The sequence below is a fragment of the Pinus tabuliformis genome, chromosome 8 (assembly GCF_031772625.1).
Source record: "Pinus tabuliformis cultivar Carrire ecotype Pingquan chromosome 8, CPIR1, whole genome shotgun sequence".
NCBI classification, from domain to species: domain Eukaryota; kingdom Viridiplantae; phylum Streptophyta; class Pinopsida; order Pinales; family Pinaceae; genus Pinus; species Pinus tabuliformis.
The window spans coordinates 1145647326-1145671175 of NC_142294.1; the positions used below are offsets into that span (position 1 = coordinate 1145647326).

The 23850-nt window shown below is 37.5% G+C and overlaps 1 protein-coding gene across 1 annotated transcript in view; it reads right to left on the minus strand.

Annotated features, from left to right (window-relative positions):
* LOC149239399 (pyrophosphate-energized vacuolar membrane proton pump 1-like) overlaps positions 1–22284 on the minus strand; it is a 33256-nt gene extending 10972 nt beyond the window's left edge. Inside the window, exons 1-3 of the mRNA XM_089369848.1 lie at positions 22125–22284; positions 21858–22075; positions 21607–21699 (exon numbers count right to left, since the gene is read on the minus strand). Of these exons, the coding sequence (XP_089225974.1) occupies positions 21607–21699; positions 21858–22075; positions 22125–22284 (471 nt within the window). The remainder of the gene's footprint in view (positions 1–21606; positions 21700–21857; positions 22076–22124) is intronic.
* Between the last annotated feature and the right edge of the window lie 1566 nt (positions 22285–23850).

Below are 23850 nucleotides of genomic sequence, written 5' to 3' on the forward strand. Positions count from 1 at the left end.
AATCGAGTTGTATCGATAAGAGGGAAAATGTGTTTGCCCATAATAGCCCCACAGCTGGCTAAAAGAAAACCGGGACTCCTCCACAAACATATCAGAGATATGAGGCAGAGCATACTCTGTTTTTTTGGAGGAGGCTGAGGATGAAGAAGTACAGGTCCGTTACAATCATCTCGCAAGGTTCAATCTTCAAGAGGAAGGTCTAATCATCATGCAGGGTTGTTGATCTACACTCTCTTCATAGGGATATAAACACACATATTTACACTCTCTTCACAGGGGATATAAACACATACTGAGGATACAGATTCTCTGTTTTATGTAACACAGGAGAGCCCTGTAGAACACTAAAATGTATCAAGTTAAAACTGGATCCCGGATCCAAGTAACAATGTTTTTTTTTTTCTGAAAAATTAAAAAACACTTGTCAATAATGGGTTTTCCCTAGGGTTTATTAACCTCTTCTCCAGTGAGGTTCTCGAAAGATATTAATATTGGGTGCCCAAAATGTCAAGCCTGCTTGACCAATAATGTACATTGACCGAGCTTCAGTAGCCATTGCCTTAGGTAGGATTTTGTGAATTATCACCATCTGCGCCATTGAATTGACTTCTTCAACGTTGAGCACTCAAATCCTCTAAACTTTAAAGCATCAAAACCCTCGAGATCGGAAGTGGGCTCCAATTCTTTCAATTCTTCCAGCTTTCTGTCGGATGCTTTCCTCCTCCACTAGTAGTGTACCGCAGTTCATCGACTCTATTTCTTCACCTTTTACAGTGTTGATGATGTGTTCTCGTGAATTTTGAGTTGCAGCAGAGCAGGGCTAAGGCTCAGGCTGAAAAATGGGGCTTATATTTGTGGGGGTTTTGGAATTCAATGATGAACTCGTTCCGTTGCAGATAAGAAAGATACAGAAATGAGATCGTAGGAATGCGTCCGAATGGGACGCACAGGCGCGAAATCCACTGTGTAGTGAGACCAGCATTAATGCCCTCGCCTTGTCATCTCCTTGCCTTTCAAGCTCAAGCTCATAAATGCATTGTGCATATAAATTTAAGAAGGTATTGCTGTCGGAGAGAGGAGGAAAGAAATTGAATCAGGAAGATCTCATTCTTAAGTCTGCAACATTTTTAGGTGTAGCTTTTACCAAGGCGGACTCAATAAATATGCATAGTTTTGGTACCTTTTTGTATTCTGGTTCTGTTAGTCTTACCGTACATGTAGAAATAGACACACTAATTGATTTCAAGATTGTCAGCATCAAAAACCACATTTCTGAAAATGGACAAAATCAAATTATAAGTGCCACTATCTTAAATATCCATGGTAATCCATTTCTTCAAAATAGCCATTGCTTTCAAGATTGTCAGCATCAAAAACCACATTTCTGAAAATGGACAAAACCAAATTATGAGCGCCACTATCTTAAATATCCATGGTAATCCATTTCTTCAAAATAGCCATATCTGACTTGTACTCTTTGTGGTCTATTTCACCATTTCTGACTTGTACTCTTTGTTGTCTATTTCACCATTTCTCATTAATTTAGCACGCAACCATCACACCCACTGGTGCTATGAAGGTTATATGATTCCATGGAATGGTCTAATTTTTCACACTCATATATATATATATACATACTAAATACTAAATGAGTGAAAAATTATATCATTTGAAATTGTATAAAGTATATCATATCAGCAGAAAATGTATCATCTAAAATTAGACCGATGATGTTTAAACTCACACCGCATAATTAAAAAGTCTTCCAAAATTTTTTTTAAGTTAATATGTTCCATGCTTCCCAAACTTTTTTTTAAGAATGTATACTTGTGTTGATTATGGTTTTCACTCAAATGCAAGAGAAAAAAGTGATAGTATTAATTGGTAAATTCTTCATATTCTAGCTCATTTTATCATTCCATATTCATCAAATTCTCCCTTGACATATTTCAATTATAATTTGATTATCTTATTGAATTTATGTTACCTTTGCATGTGCAACTGAGTAATTGTGTATTGAATTTTGTAGAACCTTAGTTTGGGATCAAGTTAAGCTATGCGGGATATTCCGCCAATGAAAACACACCACAAGCTCTTATCAAGGGCAAAATACCATAGGAAGATGGTAGACGGAAATTAAGGGCCAATTACCTTCCCATTATCATGTGTTATCTTCTAGCAACCATCTTGGGCCCATGGTACTTTACCATAAACTGTATCTTTGTTATAACACCCTAGTAATATATAGTTGTTGAAATTGTAAATGGTTGAAAGTGAATCGTAGGTGTCTCACATTGTTCCATTATATTGATGATCGACTACGCAAATTTGATAGTACAATTCCTCCTATTATGGTCAAGGATTCAATACATGATATAGAAAAGACACATAAATAAATGTTGTGGGATTTCTATAAAGGCTAGGTGATCCAACCACTTGTTCAACATTGTTGTATCACTTCTTGAGAGTATTCATTCTAGAAGACACCCTTAAAGAAGAGTAGCATATGCTTTCAACGGTAAACTAGATAGAACCCAAAGACTTGAAATGTTGGCATCAATGGCTTGGTTTAAGTCATTGACGCAAAGGATAATGGAATTGTAGAGTTGTTTGATTTAGATGAGGAACCTATGTTTCATGATCTTGAATTATTTGACACCTATGTTGAGAAAATTTCCATCAAGAAGAAAAGGAAATCTATATTTTATGAACTTCCTTATTGACAACATCTTAAGAGTGCTCACTTACTAGATCCCATGAATGTATTAAAAAATGTTTCTTCTTTATGAAGGTACATACCATTAAAAAATATGATACATTGGGTGTTAGGAGAGATATTGTTTCTTCAAATACTAAAAGGTAACATTGGCCAAGAAAATAAAGTAGGGAAGAAGTCAGCCCCCCCTTGGTCTTTTAAAGGAGATGTAATGTCATGGATTTTCAAGAAACATGACATTTTTTTGATGAGGGATGTTATATTGGTTGTGAAGGAACCTTCTTTATATAGGTTGACTCAATGTTTCATTATAAAATAGCATTTGTCAAGGCTGAAATCATATGACCATTTGAACCTTCTAAGAGTATGTATGTTGATTACATGCTTCTTCTTTGCAATTTAGGTTATAATCTGCTATGCAATGAGAGTTCTATGCCAAATAATTTTATATGTGTTTATTTTGTAGTGCATTTATCCTTTACTCATGCATGGTTATACGAACCATGTATTCCTTTAGGCCTTGCGTCATGACATATCTAAATTATCTACATTTCTATGTTGGATTAAATCAAAGTAGATTCATATGTATAACATTCTAGGGCCAGTGTCAATAGTATCTATGATTATTTGCATGTTGGGAAGGAACTACCTATGAGTTTCGTGGACTTGCAAGTCCATACTATAATTTACCTAATTTATGAAGTTCAATTAGCCACGGTTGTTTCATGTCATTGGATGTTCTTCTTAGAGAGGTACATGAAAATGTTGAATGTGTTTGTTTGACAAAAGGAAAACATGAAGGGGTTTACAATCAAAGGTACATAACATACAAACCATTCAATTATAGTAGCGAGTATATTGAGAAAATCAATGACACACTATATGGAGTGGTATGGTCTAACTTGTAGGACGAGGACAATAGGGAAGGGGAGATAATCCAAATGAACTAAAAATAGGTATGATAAAGAGTAAGGTTCTTACCTTTTGCCAAAAAAATTTAGAGTAACTTTTTCCACTAAACTTGATAATGTATATTTGATTTCTTACTATTCATTTTGATTTCATGAATACATCATCAAATTTAGACATTAATGTCATCACTAAATTCTTTCTTTACAATTAGGAGGATATAAAACCATGGGTCACATTGTATGAATATAAGAGAATGAAATGTGACAATGACATAAAATAATCTAGATAGTTTAATGGTAGAAGCATCCCTTACTCTAATCATTTAAAAAAAATGTGCTAGTGATCTATCCAAATAGTTGGGTGGTTAACTACATCATAGAGAAATATGATGCATTTGGTCATTACTCACATGGTGAAGAGGGTATTATAAATGTAGGGATTGGGTGTAACAACTTTGTAATAATATCTCTATTTACATTATTCACTTTATAATGCATATTTGAATTATAACATGCATTATGTTTTTATTATTGCTCTGGTTACTAGACACATGACACAATCCTTTGTTCAAATTTTTACAGGTGCATTTGTTCCCATCCATGTGGGCATATTGGCATCATTTTGGAACCAAGGAGCCTAATGATGGACATATCAACTTGACTATGGAGTGGAGGCAAAATTTGGCTAATCTAGTCACGTTAGCCATTATGATTAGAGCCCAATAGAGGGAAAGTCGGGTTACATAAAAAAAATACAAGAGATAATGCAATTGGACATCTCATATTTCCATATTAATGTGTCATTTTTAAATGCAAGTGGTGGTATACCTTTGATCATGATAATGTAAAGGAAAAATGTGAGGATGAGTTAATAGGTAACAACTCTAAAAAGACTTGGGATGAAAATAAAGAGCCTTATGTTTTTCCTAAACATTGCAACCTGCAAGTTTTTTTAACCTAGATGTGTTGGATAGGGATTGGTGGTCATACTGAGACACAGTTTTTTAAGAACAACAATGTTTTCATGCCAAGCATGGAAGATAATCAAGATGATGATGATGAAGAATGATATGTACATGCTTTATTTCAACATTTATATTATGGTCAATTTATTATGGTTATTTATAATTGGCCAAGTATTTTTTTTTTTCATTTTATGGCGTTGGATATGAGAAGTTAACGAACTTTTGCAACAATCATGTAGAAAATAAGATTACATTGTTTTGGAACTTCAAGTTATTTAATGAATTATGAATCATTTTTAATCACAAGATTCACTTGTTATTCATTTGGGGCATTGTGCCAAAGGTGTTTTTGATATAAATTTATTGCCATACATTAAATTAATAAAAGGGTTTTTATAGCTTCCCCTTGGAAGCTCACTTTGCAAGCCCATGAAAATGTAAAGTAAATGTGAATACAAAGTCCCATGTTCAAATCCCCCAAATTGTCTAACCCATGGTTGTATGTTGAGGGTGACGTGGACCCACCAATGGGTATAGTGGTAGTGGTTATAATCAACCTTGTGTCACGTGAGTACAAGACCATCCCAATTGTCAATTCCCCTAATATTAAAAAACTAAATAAAAATAAATAATAAAAAAATGAAAATAAAAGGGTTTTATGTGTAAATGCATCTTTTTTATTTTACAATGGCACCTAGTAACTTGTGGACTGAGTTTGATTATAACTAGAGGCCTCATTACATACTTTACCTTGAAATAACTCAGTAGAACCTTCATATATACTAGCATATTTTATGTGCACAAACATATAAAATAATCTAAATATGTTAGATAGATACTTAACGAGATACACTAAAGACATTGTGTAAAAAAATTTATGTGCTAAATGTTTTATTGAAATGAGGGATGTTAGGTGAACTTTATGACACAACAAGGTTAAAAAGTTTAACTTTGATAATGCTTATAAAAATATCAAAATGAATAAAATATTGAAGCCAACATCAAAAGCAAAAATTTTGAAGATCTTACAATTTTTTCACAAATATCTTGATCCCCAAATAGATTATTCACAAAAATTCGTCCAACAAACTACTTACACCAAATCATCTATAAGTTTAACATATAGGATGTGAAATAGATCATTTAAACAATGGATGTATGCTTAGGTGCAAGTTTATCTATAAGAAAAAGAATTTTTCCTCATCCATTTTCTAGTAATTGTGACCAACTCCTCTACTTTGCTTGTTTGTTCCCTATACAAATACATTACAACATACCCCTCAAGGGACTTAGTTTTGGTGAATCTTATAAATATGAAAATATTTTATCAAAAGAGAGTTATAATATAAATATCTCTATCACTAATGATGTGATGTATGTTGGATATAGTGTTGACATTAATGACAACAAGTGTCATTGATGTCAAAGGGTATGTTAAAAGAAGAAGAGTATCAAATGATAATCTGATGCCTTGTAATATCTCATAAATGATGACAAAATAGTTTAAATATTATTGAGTTTTTGGTGAAGTTATGATGATCAAATAAAAATATAGATGGTGTGGTTAGATATTCTTCTCTAAGACCTTTCCAACGATATATTACACCTTTTCAAACTCCTCTGGGATGAGAAGATAAGTTAGTTTGAAAGTGACATTGGCAAAAAAGGTCAAAACCCCCAAATTTGGTTATAAAACACCAAATTTGTTAAAGTTCATGCATGTTTAAGACAAATACAAGAATTGGTGAGAAATCAATGACTTTAGGCACACAAACATGTGCACTATTTAACGAGACTAAACATCATACATCTATTAGTTGATATGATGGTTGTGGATAATGTGTATGGTGGTTTGTGTGTATACCTAGATGTCATTTAATAATGAATGCACCCCCCATATATTGCATGTGGATTTTCTCCAAACTAGTAAATTTAAGACATGTGGCAGACATCAAGCGGACCCCTTACTTGGATGCCAAGTGGAGCCCCTAAGTGTAGGTGAGCATGACGTGCCCCCTAATGTGGACACACAAGTGGTAGGACCGGATTGGGCAATTGGAAATATAGTGACATGTAGCAACACAAGAATGGCTCAAGGGTTATGACATGGCAACAAGGTGATGAAATGGTAGTGCCATGTGGCATGCTTAATTAACATTTTGGACAACCAATAGGGTCGAACCTGAGTGACACATAGCACCAATAAATAAGTGCCTTATGGCATCTATGACATCATCCTAACGTCAACATAGGTTTTCTTATTGACCCCTAGGACTGGTTCATGTTAGTTGGTCATATGATGCTTCTAGAAATGGTCCCATTTCAGTTTTTGGCCCCTGCTCGTGTATAAATAAGTGGTTCGACTGTCTCAAATGAGTAGGAGTGTAGCGAGTTATGAGTTGTGTGTTCATAACCATTAAATGGGGATGCCACTATGGTTTCAATGAAGAGAAGTAGACCTACATTTATGGTATCAAGTTTGATATGGCTTAACACTAATGGATTTGGCATGAAGTCTAATGGATTGATGAGGTTTTTCGTGTTGGCACAGTTGTGTGAAAACTTACATGGATTTTTGTTTGACATGGTTGGCATAATCATTGGTAGGAATGACACATCATTCACAAGGACTATTGGGCGCTTTGATTTGCATTTAGTTTTATACTCAGTATGTGGTGGCCCTTGGTTGGCACTCTAGTTTAACACTTTGTTTGTGGCTCGACCCTTGGTTGGAACTTCGATCAAATCTTGGTTTGAAATTTTGATTATTACTCAGTCCATGGCTCGGTAGTTTGGTTGGCACTATGATTTGATGCTAAATCTATATCTCGACACTTTTTTTGGCACTTTGGTCTATAGCTCGACACTTTGTTTGGGACTTCAGTCTATAGCTTAGCACTTGGTTAGCACTCTAATTTAATACATAGTCTGTCACTCGGTACTTTCTTTGGCACTCCAGTATGTAGAATGACACTTTGTTAGCACTTTGATTTAATACATCATTTGTTGGCTCGAAACTTTGATTGACACTCTAGGTTAATACTCAGTTTGTATGATTGATGCTTTGGTTATGAGGTTTTGGTTGGAACTCCAGTGTTGGTGCAACACCTTGGTGGCACTCTAGTTTAATACTTAGTCTGTTTGTTGCAAGGTTGTGGTTGGCACTCCAGTGTTGGTGCGACACTTTGGTGGCACTCTGTTTTAATACTTAGCATGTTTGTTGCAAGGTTATGGTTGACACTCTAGTTTAATACTTAGCTTGTTGACTCAACAATTTGGTTGGCACTCCAATTTAGCATTTAGTTTGTTGGCTTGGAACTTGGTTGCAAGGTTCCGTCTCTCCCATGCCTTTGGCTTCATTTGCATGACACAACTTATGATTGAAACAACTTTTGTCTTGAAGGTTTGAATGAGGAATGCAACAGTGTAATTGGTAGAGAGTTCTATTATGTGATGGGAGATCATAGGTTCAAATGCAACCAAGCTTCTGAAATTTTTGTTTTCCCTCAAGTGTTCATTTTGTTGAATGTTTGCTGAAAAGGTGTGTTTTGTAGACAATGAACTGAAAAGGTGCAATTTGTATAACAATTAATTTTATAATGTTTTGTGGGCCAATTTGAGGTTAATTTTATTTTTGAAAAATGGGGGATATGGCTTGAATTTTCTTGTGATCTATGTGGGGGACATGAAAAGTCACGAGGATAGGTTTTTGAGGACAAGAAGTTATATTACTCTCATTATTGTCAAAATATTATGGGCTAGATGAGCAAGTTTAGTGTTGAAACAAGAAGTAAAAAATGGGTTATTGTTGATGTTTGAAGAGCTAGTTGAAGTTGTGATGATATGATTATATTTGGAAGAGGTATATTTTATTGAGCTTTTGGATCCAGTTTGAAAGATTTTGAAAAGTAATCCATTACAAGTTGAAGAAGGAAGCGAGTGCTTCCATCAAGGTTGGTGCCTCAATCAAGTTGTAGCCTACAATAGGTTGGTGCTTGAATTAAAATTATTTTGGGGGTTGGTGCCTACAAGCTAATGTGATCAAAGATTAAAGAAGATGAATTTATTTTTGGTTTTCTCCCACAAGGGCTTCCACGTACATCTAATGTTTTCATGTGTTGATGTGATGATGACCTATAATGATGCATTGCAAGTCAGCCAAAGAACTATGAAACAAGCTCAAAATTTGTTATGAAGGGGATAACAAGGTGAAGAAGGCCAAGCTACAAACATACAAAGGTTAGTTTGAAAGTTTGAAAATGGAAGAAGATGAAAACATTGCTTCATATTCCCATTGAGTAGAGAGTATTGTCAACTCTATCATAGGTCTCGGTGAAGAAGTCAATGAAGTTGATGTTCTTTGAAGATATTTAGATCACTCCCTTCAAGGTTCAATCATAAGGTTTCATCCCTGGGACAACTATCTGACATGCAAAAGTTGAGCATGGATGTCCTTCATGGACCAATAATTTGGCAGGGGGAGTTCAATCTATGGCCATCAATGACCATTAATGTCGGGTGGTGTTTTCTTCAATCACAAAGGGGAAATTGTTGGACATAGTGTTTTCATTAATGGAAACGTGTCATTGATGTCAAAGGATATGTCAAAATAAGAAGATTTTTTAATTATTGTCTGATGCCTTGAAAGATCACATAAATTATGACAAAGAAATTTGAATATTATTGAGTTTTTGGTGAAGTTATGATGATCAAATGAAAATATATGTGGTATGGTTAGATATTCCTCTCTGAGACCTTTCCAACAATATATTACACTTGGTGAATCTCCTCCAAGATGAGAAGATAAGTTAGTTTGGAAGTGACATTGACAAAAAGGGTTAAAAACCCTAAATTTGGTTATAAAACACCAAATTTGTTAAAGTTTGTGCATGTTCAGGGTGGATCCAATCATTAGTGAGCAATCAATAGATTTAGGTGCATAGACATGTGCACTATTTAACAAGACTAAACATCATTCACCTTTTGGATAAACTAATGGTTGTGGATAATGTGTATGGTGGATTGTGTGCATATCTGCACATCATTTAAGGATGGATGCATCCCCCATATATTCCACATGGATTTTATCTGGTCTAGTAAATTTATGACACATGGCATACATCAAGTGGACCCCTTACTTGGATTCCAAATGGAGCCCCCAAGCATAGATGAGCATGATGTGTCCCCCTTACATGGAACCACAAGTGGTAGTATAGTGACACATGCCAACACAAGAGTAGCTCGAGGGTGATGATGTGGAAATGATGATGTGACAGTGTCGCCAAATCTGAGTGACATGTGGCACCACTCAAAAAGTGCCACATGGAATATCTAACATCACGGTCATGTCAGGACTAGGTTATGTTGACTGGTCATATGATGCTTCTAGAGTCAGCTCCATTTAAATTTTTGGCCCCTGCTCAAGTACAAATAACTAGCTATATTAGATCAAATGAGTGGGAGTGTAGTGAGTTTTGAGTTGTCAGTTCATAACCAACAATTGGGGATTCCCCTGTGGTTTGAATGAAGAGAAACATACCTAAAGTTGTGGGATCGGGTTTGATGTGGTTTGACACTATTGGATTTGGCATTGAAGTTTGATGGTTTGATGAGGTTTGACACGTTGGTAGATTTGTATGAAAACTGATGTGGCTTTTTGTTTGATGTGGTTGGCATAATCATTGGTGGGATTGGTATGTCATTCGCAAGGCTTATTAGGCACTTTCTTTGGAATTTCGTTTTGTACCTAGTTTGTAGATCGGCCCTTAGTTGGCACTCTGGTCAAATATTGGTTCGATATTTTGATTATTACTCAGTCCATGGCTCGGTACTTTGGTTGACACTATGATTCAATACTCAATATGTGGCTCAACACGTTTTTTGGCAGTCTGGTCGATAGCTCAACACTTTGTTTTGGGCTTCTGTCTATAGTTTGACACTTGGTTAGCACTCCAATTTAATACATAGTCCATGGCTTGGCTCATTGTTTGGTACTTTGGTTTGTAGCTCAGCACTTAGTTAACACTATGATTTGATACATAGTTTGTTAGCTTGACACTTTGAATAACATTTCGGGTTAATACTCAGTCTGTTTGATTGAGGCTTTGGTTTCAAGGTTGTGGTTGGCACTCTGGTGTTGGAACGACACTTTGGTGGCACTCTAGTGTTGGCATGACACCTTGGCGACACTCTTGTTTAATAATCATAAAATTTGTTGCAAGGTTATGATTGGCACTTGGGTTTATACTTATTTTGTTAGCTCAAAACTTTGGTTGGCACTCACGTTTAGTACTCAGTCTGTTGCCTTGGAACTTATTTGCAGGGTTGGGTTTCGCCCCCACCTTTGGTTTCGATTGCATGACACAACTTATGATTATAACTTTTTTTTTCTCGAAGGTTTGAATGAGGAATCTAATAATGCAATTGGTAGAGACTTATTTTTTGTGATGGGAGGTCACAGGTTCGAACTCAACCAGGCTCACTGAATTTTTATTTTCCTTAGGTTTTCATTTTTTCAAACTCTTTTCCTAACCGAGGGAGTGCATTTTTTTTAGCACATGCTGGAAATATGCATTTTGTAGATAACCAACTGGAAAGGTGTAGTTTGTAGAAAAATTATATTTTATAATGTTTTGTGGGATAATTGAGGTCAATTTGATTTTTGAAAAACGAGGATATGGCTCTAATTTTCTTGAGATCTATGTGAGGGACATGAAAAGTCACGAGGATAGATATTTTAGGACAGTAAGCTATATTACTTTCATCATTGTCAAAATATTCTAGTCTACAAACAAGAAGTGAAGAATGGGTTATTGTTGATGTTTCAAGAACTAGTTGAAGCTGTGATGATATGATAAGACTTGGAAGAGGTATATTTTATTGCTTTTGTGGGTCCAATTTGAAATATTGTTAAAAGTGGTCCACTACATGTTGAAGAAGGAGTCAGTTGCCTCCATTGAGGTTGGTTTCTCAATCAATTTGAAGCCTATTGCAAGTTGGTGCTTGCATATCATCGAGGTTGGTGCCTCAATTAGGTTGTAGAATATAGCAGGTTAGTGCTTGAAAATTTATTTTGGGGTTTGTTCCCGCAAATTCATTTTGGGGGTTGGTGCATGCAAATGAATGTAATAAAAAATTGAAGAAGATAAAATGATTTGTGTTTTTCTCTCGCAAGGGTTTCCACATATAACTAGTGTTTTCATGTGTTGATGTGATTATTATCTTTAATGATACATGATTGTATTTACAATTTTGATTGATTGCTAAATTGTTTAAAATTGGTCATTACACTGATTCACTCCCCCTCTCAATGTAATCATTAGTCTAACAATGTATGTCGATGGAAATTATAAACATACTTAGAAATTAAATAATTAATGATTCTCCAAAGTTTAATGAAGTCCTACATATACTCCTACTGCTAACTAGAACTTTCACTAAGAATGTAAATCCCTACCTTAAGAGTATATCCAAGAGATTTTCCATCTCAAAATTTATAAATATGTTGTATTTTTAAGGTTCAACTAGTGTGGAACCTTAGGCTTAGAATGTATAGTTTTTAGTGAACCACCATGAAGAAGGCGTTGAACCTCTAAGTCACACCTTAGTTCCATTAGGAGATTTTATTCTCTACATATGCACTTGAGGCATTGAACATGGTTATGGAAGGAATATAAAGAGTTTAAGCCCTATTTGAATCTTCTAAATATCAAGCTTCATGTAATAGTTCTCCAACAACAACAGAAGAATTTTCTAGGGTATATTTGGCCTCTTGGGGGATCTTTGGGTTCATTAAAAAAATTTGTACACTAAAAATGGGTCTCAAGCCGTATACCAAGTCTAAGGGAGGAAAACAAAATAGGCTTGAGACAAAGCTTCTTAAGTTCAAGGGCCATGAACTAGGGTTCAAACAACCACACAAATCCTTTCTAAGGGATATATGGTCTCCAAGTAGGAGATGGGCTACATTACGAGCTTTTTAGTAACACATATTGAAGTTAGAGCCTATAGCATGGATGAGGGAAGAAATTAAAGGCCTCATGCTCTAAATGAATTTTTCTCATGCTCAATGGCCATGAACAAGGCCTATAACTAGGAATATGCGCACCATAGTATGTTTTGCATAATAAGAAAGGGTTTAAGGACCCTAGCCATGGTTTTGAGAGGAAAACAAAGGATTTATACTCTACAATATTCTTCTCAACCTAAATGGTCATGAACAAGGCCTTGAACCACTAAAAACATTCTCTTTAGGATATCTCTAGTATTTGGGTGAATATAAGCATCACTCATATCCTTTAAGCACCATAATTGGGCTTGGAATCCTTTGGATTGGAACTCAATTCTATTAAGGGTTTTTACACTACGTAATGCACTTGTGGCCTAGAAAATGTTTAGGGAAGGACCATAACGTGTTAAGGAAATATTTGTTTTTACTCAGGAGCAAGATTCATGTAGTAGTCCTCAAATAACCACACAAGACCTTTGTAGGTGATCTTTGATCTTTATGGAGGATATTTGGCAAAATTGCTATGTTTTCTATAATTAAAATTGGTAATGACGCATGTACCATATCCAGTGGAGGAAAAAAAACACTTTAGGACCTAAATGATATTTGTAGAGCTCAGAGGCCACGAACTAAGATTCAAACAACCACATTGATCCTATGGGTGTTTGGCCTTTGGGTGGGATATGAGTGTCAATAGATTTTTTTTCACAATACCTATGGGAGTGATCTGAATTGGATCATTATATTTTTTTTAATCCATCTCAATGCATTTGGAGTGGAAAAAATGGAGGGATCATCTTACGGGACTGTTTTTACCGGTGAGACCCAATTTGGTGAAACAAGGTCTGAAACCTTCCAGGAGCATTTTGAGGCATACAATGATGTTTTTTGGGGTAAAAATTTACCACATAAGTGCAACACCTTTTCATGCTATTCTAAAAACAAAGACTTTTCCAACAATGCAAGAATCACGTCAATTGGAGTCCATATGCAAAAGTTATGCCACTCAGAAGTTGACCTTCCTATTTTCACACCTATAGTTTAGGAGGATGCCTTGTCAGCCCCCATTATTCATGTAAAAGGGGATAGCCACCTGTTTGTGATGTAAAAGACTCTAGAAGAGTCTATTTTGTAACTCTAGTTAAGACTTGATGTAGTCAAAATTAACCACTAGTAAGCTATCGGGGTGTGTTATAATCGGGCCACTAGGAGGAAGAGGCATTCCATTCTTTCGAGAGCATTTTGTTGCATAGCTGAGCAAAGATAGCCAGGATAGATAGGATTTAGAGCACATAGATAGGATCTATGCACTTAGCATCCCATAAGCCACATACATTACTTCTTTGTACCTGCAGCCATATTTCCAGATATAAGCGACCTCACCTTCCAGCGGGGTTTTCTCCTGAAAGGGTTTCCCAGAGAGAATATCTTGTGCCTTGTATGTGTGTTTGCTTATTTTTTAGTTCTCTACTTTTCTTCATAATTTCAATCTACATGAATGCAAAATTATAGTTAAATCCACAGATTTAAAAGTTTAATAAATTATAATAGTGTAAAATTTTTAGAGTTTTAATATAACATTATTAAATATGTTGTGATGAAATGTCTAATGGAATATCCACGGAATTTTATGGATCATTTGCTATCAGAGAAGGTTTCTTTGGGTATTTGTAGATATTTGCAGGAGATCTAGGTTGGTGAGGTTGAAAACTGTAAAACCATAATATTGGTTGATAAATTTGTAAATGAATCTTGTGATCCTGTAGCGGTGAGGTTTTTGTGGCTCGAACAACAAGTTCCGGATATAAACCGCATTGTAAACATACTCATGGTAGCCCTAAGCAATAGCTGGGGATATTTGGAGAAGATGGGGGTTCGAATGCAGAGGACAAATCAGAATGGGGATCGGGAGATTGGGAAGACACAGAGAACCAACCGAAGAAAGAACCCAAACAATATAAACCTAGTTCGAGTGGCGTGAATCAATCATTGTTCAAAATGGAAGAAAAAATCGATATTAAGTCGTACCATGGAGAGACCGACACTGTGAAGCTAAACCATTGGTTGCAGCAAGTGGAATTTTATTTTAGCGTCCATTAGATCGAGGAAGGGTAAAAGATCTAATTTGCATGGTTGAAATTAGAGGGCCATTTGCTGACTTGGTGGGAGAGACACATGAAAAGCCTGAGGTTGGAGGGAGAACCTCCATTGACTAAGTGGGAGGATTTCAAAACCCTCATTAAGTCACAATTTTATCCCATTGGTTACGTGGAGGACCAGTGGATCTGGTGGCATTACTTTAGGGAAAATTCAGGCCAAAGTGTGCAGGAGTACACCAAAAAATTCATAAATTTGGCTATAATGTTGGGTATCTCTCCAAAGAACCCAAATGTACTCCTCAAGTAATTGGGGGGCCTGTGCCGCCATTTGCGTGGGAAAGTGATGGTGTTCAAGCCCAAATCAGTGGACGAGGCTTGTGTATAGGCATAATACCTAGATAACATAGGCCTAAAAAGAGCACAATCAAGTGGGTCGAAGCAAAAGGAGAAACATGAAGCTTCTAAGGATGGGAAGAAGAAGCAAAAGGGGGAAAAGATAAAAAAAAACGATAACCACAACACACTAGTGAAAATATCATAGAAACCACTTCAACCATTGCAACATTGATGACCATACAGAGGGGAAGTGTTGGAAGTTGCATCTAGATCTAAACCCCAAGAACAAGAAGAAAGATAATAAGAAGAAGAATCTTATGATCACTGATTCGAGCAACCAAATTGAAAGTAGGTCGAACGTAGATGAGAAGTTCGTTTTTACATCAATGTAGAAGGAGGTGAATCTTAGTAGCCTCAAGCAATAGGAAGAGAAAGAAATGACCAAATTCTTCCATATAAAGATATAGGTCAAGAAGACAAAGGTTGATGTTATGTTTGACTCAGGATCGTAGGAGAATCTCATTGCAGCAGAGTAGGTCAAGAAGTTTGGGATGGAATTTCATGATCATCAAAAACCATATCCATTGGGATAGGTAAATAAGGATGCAAAGCTGAAGGTAACAAAACAACGCGAAATTAAATTTTCTCTCAATGTTGATTTTAATGATGAAGTGGATCTGGATGTGGTTCCCCTTGATGTATGTGGAGTCATGTTTGGGAGTCCATACATGTACATGCATTATGCATTATTCATGAGGAGAGCTAACCAATACCGACTCATTAAGGATGGAAAATTGTTCATCATCAACACGCATAAAGGAAAGTCGAAAATTTCACTGTTAAGTGCCAACCAAGCCAAGAAATTGATCAATTCCAACAAGAAGTATGTTTTATTGTTTTTAAGAGAAAGTTGGTCTAAAGAGGAGTCAATAAGAGGCAAGGCATCCCTAGAGGGGTGTACTAAGAAAAAAAAACAACAATTGGAGGAGTTGTTACAGACATACAAGGATGTGTTCCGAGAGCCTAAAGGGTTACCACCTAAGAGAGAAGTGGAGCATGAGATCCAACTATTGCCAGACTCCCCATTGCCAAATATTGGGTTGTACAGGCAGAATTTTATAGAAGCAAGTGAGGTGAAGAAACAGTTGCAGCAGTTGTTGGAACAAGGTGTCATTCGACCGAGTGCATCACCATCTGGGTCACTCATCATCATTGTGCCAAAGAAGGATGGGACCTAGCGGGTGTGTATAGATTACATGGCGTTGAATAAAATCACACTCAAGAATAGATAACCCCTTCCCAGGATAGACAATTTTTTAGATCAGTTGGAGCAAGTAAAGTATTTCACCAAGCTAACTCGAAGTTTGGATATCACCAGGTTCGAGTCGAAGAAGAATATACATGGAAGATCGCCTTCAAAACCAGGAAAGCTTTGTATGAGTGATTAGTTATGCCATTTGCCCTATGTAATGCACCAACTACATTTATGAGATTAATGAATGATATAATGCAGCGTTTTATAAATTCATTTGTTATTTTCTATATAGATAATATACTAGGATATAGTGCTACTTGGGAGGATCATATTTCACATTTGACAAAGGTGTTGGAAACATTGAAGAAGCAACAACTGCTAGAAAATCTCAAGAAGTGTGAGTTTGCGCAAAAGTCTTTAGTGTATATGGGATATGTGATTGATGGATGGGAGTTGAAGATAGATCCTTCCAATATGGAGGCCATCATGAAATGGTTGGTTCCTGCTAATGTTTCTAAGTTCAAGAGTTTTATTGGAGCAACACAGTACCTGAGGAAATTCATAGCCCCATTTTCTGCTGTAGCAGCATCACTCCACGCCATAATAACAAGTGGCAAGAGTTTCCAGTGGGGAAAAGGTCAACATAAGGCTTTCAAGGAGCTAAAGAAGAATATCAATCATGGATCAATCAAGCACCAGTTCTAGCATTACCAAACTTACAGTGGTTCTTTGAAGTGGAGATAGATCTGAGTGGGTATCCAATGGAAGTTGTCTTGATCCAATGAAGAAGACCCGTTTTCTACCATTCAAAAGTATTTCATGGGGTTGTTCTTAACTAACCTATCTAGGATAAAGACCTCTATGCCATGGTGCAAGCCGTGAAGAATGGAAGCACTATCTGATGGGAAGACATGGAGAACTAGCTGAAGAAAGAACCCAAAATAGATCAACCCAGTTCGAGTGTCGTGAATCAACCCCTGTTCAAAATGGAAGAAAAATTTAATATCAAGCTATACCATGGCGATATCAGCTCTGTGAAGCTAAACCATTGGTTGTAGCAATGGGAAGTTTATTTAAGCATCCATTAGAACGAGGAAGGGAAAAAGATCTCATTCTCACAACTAAAATTAGAGGGCCATGCTTTGACTTGGCAGTAGAGCCACACAGAGACCTTGAGATTGGAGGGAGAAGCTCCATTGACTAAGTGGGAGGATTTAAAAACCCTCATTAAGTCATAGTTTTATCCCATTGGGTATGTGGAGGACCACTGGATCTTTTGGCATTACTTCAGGGAAAATCCTGGCCAAAGCATGTAGGAGTACACCACAAAATTCAGAAATATGGCTATAATGTTGGGTATTGCTCCAAGGAACCCAAATGTACTCAAGTATTTGTGGGGTCTACACCGCCATCTTCGTGGGAAAGTGATGATGTTCAAGCCTAAATTGGTGGACAAGGCTTGTGTATAGGCACAATACTTGGAGATCGTAGGCTTGAAAAGAGTGCAATCAAGTGGATCAAAGCAGAAGGAGAAACATGAAGCTTCTAAGGAGGGGAAGAAGAAGCAAAAAGGGGGAAAAGATAAAAAGATGGAAACTACAACACACCAGTGAAAATATTTTACCAACCATTGCAACATTGATGGCCATATAGAGGAGAAGTGTTGGAAGTTGCATCGAGAGCTAAACCCCAAGAACAAGAAGAGAGATAATAAGAAAATGAATCTCATGACCATTGATTCGAGCAACCAAGTTGAAATTAGCTTGGATGTGGATGAGAAGTTGAAATGGAAAATCTCATTGCAGTAGAGTTGGTCAAGAAGTTGGGGATGGATGTTCATGATCATAAAAACCCATATCCACTGGGATGGATGAATAAGGATGTAGAGCTAAAGGTAACAAAACAATGCAAAATTATATTTTCTCTCAGTGCTGATTTTATTGATGAAGTGGATCTGTATGTGGTTCCACTTGTTGTACGTGGAGTCATGTTTGGTAGTCCATACATGTACATGTGTTATGCAATATTCATGAGGAGAGATAACTAGTACTGTAACATCAAGGATGGAAAATCGTTCATCATCAATATGCATAAAGGAAATTCGAAAATTTCACTGGTAAGTGCCAACCAAGCCAAGAAATTGATCATTTTTAGCAAGAAGTATGTTTTATTCCTTTTAAGAGAAAGTCAGTAATAAGAGGAGTCAATAAGAGGCAAGGCATCCCTATAGGTGTGTACTAAGAAACAAAAACAAGAATTGGAGGAGTTGTTACATGCATACAAGGATTGTCCTGAGAGCCTAAAGGGTTACCACCTAAGAGAGAAGTGGAGCATGAGATCCAGCTATTGCCACTCCCCATTGCCAAATTTTGGGTTGTATAGGAAGTCTATTATAGAAGCAAGTGAGGTGAAAAAATAGTTGCGGCAACTACCGGAACAAGGTGTCATTCTATCAAGGACATCACCATGTGGGTCACCCATCATCATTGTGCCAAACAAGGATGGGACTTGGCGGATGTGTATAGATTATAGGGCATTGAATAAAATCACACTCAAGAATAGATACCCCCTACCTAGGATAAACGATTTGCTAGATCAGTTTCAGCAAGAAAATTATTTCACCAAGCTAGACTGGAAGTTTGGATATCGCCAGGTTCAAGTCAAAGAAGAAGATACATGGAAGATCGTCTTCAAAACTTAGGAAAGGTTTGTATGAGTGGTTAGTAATGCCATATGGCCTATGTAATGCACCAACTACGTTTATGAGATTAATGAATGATATATTGTGCCCTTTTATAGATTCATTTGTTATTGTCTATCTAGATCATATAATAGTATGTAGTGCTACTTGGGAGGAGCATATTTCACATTTGACACATGTGCTAGAAAAATTGAAGAAGCACCAGTTACTAGAAAATATCAAGAAGTGTGAGTTTGTGGTGAGCTCCAGTATTGTAGCAATAATGCTGCAACTCCTGGGGCTTCCTGTCTCTTAATTTTATCAACCCGGTAGTTCGTACAAACTTGGAAGCGGCGGTGCTGTATGCACAAGTACTAGCTCTTGTCGCAGCTGTCACTTGGTCAGCTGGCACAAGTCCGCTAGGGCTCAATCCAACTTCTATATGCTCTCAGAAGAAGCTTGCTAAATGATGGACGAAGGCTATCTTAGAGGAAATTAATCTATTTTGCAAAAATGAACTGAAAGCCAAAAAGAAATGCAAACCCTAGCAAACCCTAGCAAACCCTAATTCTACCAACTAGTCCTACTGATGTAAAAATGAGAATGCAAACTATGAGAAGAGATGCCATTACTTCTAGGAAGGTAAAATGCATGTGTCTAAGTTATCACTATCTGAAGAAAACATCTTTTTGTATTTTTGATTAAGTTGTTGAAATTATCATGCATGTGCTTCTAACTAGTTTTCCACTGTGCAGGGATGGATCAAGGGATGAAATGCTCTGGGAAAGGTTGGAATGGTACAGAGAGAGTCTAAGGGATACCTGACATCCTCTCCGAGAGTTTCACAAGGTCTGGATGACATGTAACCGTGCTTATGAACTTCTACAGGAAGTCTGCAGGGGTTTCTACAGGAAAGTCCTGTAAGTCTTCTACAGGATGTTCTGTATTTCTTCTACAGGATGTTTACGAATTGGATTTTTGAGGATGGATGGTTGATGGAAGATGCATGGATGGTTATGGAGGTAGGATGGGGGTTTGAAGTGACCCAGGAACTGATGGATGGAGTGGTGAGATGATGTGGAAAGCTGACTTGGCTTGAAGGTAGTTGAGACAACAATGGGGAAGAAGGTAAGGTTACTTGGCAAAAGAGAAGATGGGAGATGAGGGAACAGACTTTGTGATGGAGGAGCTGACCTGAACGAGGCTGAGATGAACGAGGAGGTGATGAAGGTGATAGAGATGCCCTGCACAATGCTTATTCAAACAAATCAATGAATTCTTGCAAACAAACCAAGTCCTAGCTAACTCAATCCAACTATCAATGAAATGAATAAACAGCAGCTTTGTTTGCAAAGAGAACCATATATATCACGTGAGCAAGAACATGCCAAAAGGTTTAAATGCATAACAAACTCCTACCAATCTATTATAAACATGAAAAGCTACTTGAACCATCAAAAGAAACCTAAGTAACAAAGCACGAATTAAGTCTAAAGAGCAGATTTTATTTCAAGAACGCAACAAACACATAAGGATAAACAAGGGAGGTACTGGGCGCTTGAGATGGGCCCAACCCCAAGAACTACAGCCTCCCAAGAGAGATTTAGAGCTGGTGCAAAGCTGGATCCATCTTTATTAACCAAGAAATGAAAAGTACATCAAAACTGTCCATAAGGAGAGCTTGAGAATGAGCTGAAAGAAAAGCTAATCCATGGCCTAAAAATTGAACTACAAGCTAGCTAACTAATAGCTAAAACAAAATGACTAACTAGCTACAAAAATGACTACCAACTAGCTAACCCAAATGAGGCCCCAAGCCTTCTTATTTATACAATTTGAGGACCCAACAGTCCTCCTAAAAGTTAGGGACTTGGCTGCCCAAGACTTGGAGTTAACAGCAGTCCAACTTGACTTGCTTGGCTGCCCTTGTGCTCATTAATTCGGTGGCCCTTGAACTCCGAGCTGATGGTGGAGAATTCGAGGTAAGGGTCCATAAATGAGGGGGACACCTTCCTACAAATCCTCTAGCTTGTTCTCCCACGAATTTGGCTGCCAAGTGCTCATTAAGACCTTCAATTTTGTCTCCAAGTTGACCAACAAGGCTACACAAAGCACCCATTAGACTTGTTGGCATAATGACTAACCAAATTCACTCTATTAACATAAAAATAATCAAAAACATGCAATAAACAAATGAGAATGGTGGACTAAGCCAAATTAGGAGGTTGAATGAGCCCAAATAATTGTACATTTTTGGGGCTCATCATCACCCCCCTACTGAAAGTGTTGCTCATCCTCTGAGCAACCAAATCTCTCCCCTTGTCTTTGATGGCCCTGGTGACGTCCTTGGCTAGCATCTTGGCCGATTTCTCCTTTGGCTTCCCTCTTTTCACTTTCTTGTAGAAACTGTTCTGTCTTCCTGTAGAAACTGTTCTGTCTTCCTGTAGAAACAGTCTGCTAGCTTCCTGTAGAAACAGTCTGCTAGCTTCAATGAACTGCTCGAGAATAGATATTGCATGCCGAAGCTGGATGGGAATCACTGTTTTTCCATTGGTTAACCTTGATTCATGTTTCTGTTCCTGACATGACAATACTTTCCGACTGTGGCAGCTTTCTTTGCTTCATAAAATGCTTACTGCAATAGCAAATATAATAACAGATTTGTATCCCACAGCCAACCCAAATATAACATTAGTTTCTGCTTCCAGTCCAATCGGCCTTGGACAGGGCTGTAAGCATTACTAGTGCAGTATTCAGTGACAAAACCAATAACAAGGCCAGACCACAAACCAATAGCACCACAGAAGAAAAGCGCCCAGTTCTTTACAACCTTCTGGGCACCAAAATTGAAGATAGTGAAGGATGAAGGCAATGCAACTAGGCTTACAGCAACAATGCCAATAGTCATCACTACTATGGAGATAATACGTTGCTTTTTCAATGCAGGCTCAATTTCCTTCACAGCCTTGATCTCAAATATGTTAGTTGCAAACAGAGTTGTGATTAAGCAAGCAATGATACCCATTGAACTAATAAGCAAGGGGTAACACATGGCAGTAAGATCATGAGAGTTTTGAAATGATGATATGGATGCAACAACCAGAGCTGCACAGGAAGATTCAGTCATAGGACCCAAATAGATCTGATCCCATACCAGCGATATCTCCAACATTGTCACCAACATTATCAGCAATGATAGCTGGGTTGCGTGGATCGTCTTCAGGAATGTTCCTCTCAACCTTGCCAACAAGATCAACACCTACATCTGCTGCTTTGGTGCAAATACCACCACCTACGCTGCCAAACAGAGCCATGGAAGAACCACCGAGACCATATTTGAAGATGTTGAAATAAGTTTTGCTAACCATTTCATATATTTTTCTCTAAGATGTTCTGCTAATTTTCGTTTATCTCCATCTGAATTCGGATACACTTCGAGTGAATCATGATCATTGCAACAATTTCGGAGAGAAATAAAACAATCATCAAATGAGTTGATGATAGAGAACCAATTAACTGATTGTGCACACTTTAGTTGAGGACGTGGAAAGTGTCGATGAACAGCAGTTCATGAGTTTCAGCCAAGCCGTCTTCAATTTCTCCGTGATTTGTGATGAGGTGGAAAAAACATGTGCGCTAGATTTTTCAAACTGCAGTGATACATGTCTTCTTCTCTCCGTTAATTAATTGACATCCTGTTCATTGGAGTTCAACTACCATTAACTGTGTTTTTTTTATTTTTTATTTTCACGTGAATGGCCGATCATGCTGCGTGATTTTTGCCTTGAGAGCTAGAGAAGACAATCGGTCGAGCCTCGCTAATCCATGGCTTAATTCCACCATCTCATTCATTCATGCAGTTTCCAAATTAATTTTATGCAATAGAAGAATGGGTTTGTCACATACCTCGAAGTTGAATGGCTGCCGTGAGCTGCTGTGGGCTGTCATTGCTGCATGCATTTGATTTTATGGTTGCATGATGGCTGGGCTGCTAATCCATGGCTGGTTTTCTTGTGCAGGTGTCCTCTGGCCAGATGCATGCAACAAGAATTCATTTCCACGTTCAGATCTGCATCCTGAACCTGCTGCCATTGAATTTTCATAGGACCGGAACTTCTTTTTTCCATTTCTCCCAAACGGAAAACCGGATTCAGCTGAAACTTGGTGGGCATGTTCCTACCATCATGATACATCTCCCATAGCAAATTCGTGATCAATGGATGCACGGATTTCGAGAAAATTGGAAAATGGCTGAAGATTTCAGAGCTCGATTTCTCGAAAACCGTGCATCGGAATTGGCTGAAACTGCTTGGGTAGGCTACTATCACCCACGTGCATCTCCCCATGAAACAGGTTTTGAAACGGATGCACGGTCATGGAGAAAATGCAAAAATGGTTGATGGTGATGGAGGCTGATTTCTTGGAAACCGTGCACCGGAATTGCATGAAACTGCTCAGGCATGTTGTCATCGACCTTGTACAGTCCCCCATAGAATGGTTTGTCAAATGGATGCATGGTTCTCAAGTTATGGCAAAAACAAATTCTGCTCTATGTGTTTTTGGCTTCAAGGCATTTTGCATGTGTTTGCATGGTATGACAAAATGAATTTTTGTTGTGATGCAGGTATGGAGATGATGGAGGATGAGTTGGAAGACTGCAGGAGGACTCTTGAACCTTTGAGGAAGCTACCATGCTTGCAAAACCACTTTTTGAAATGCATGCCTAGTTTCCCACAATTTCTACAGGAAGATCCTGTAGAAGCACAATGAGAGGCACAAGGAGGTGGAAAAAATGATGGATGAAGGCAAGGGATGGACACACAAGTGTTTGGAGGCCTAATCAACAGATTCCCACCATTAGATTCATTTTTGAGATTGAA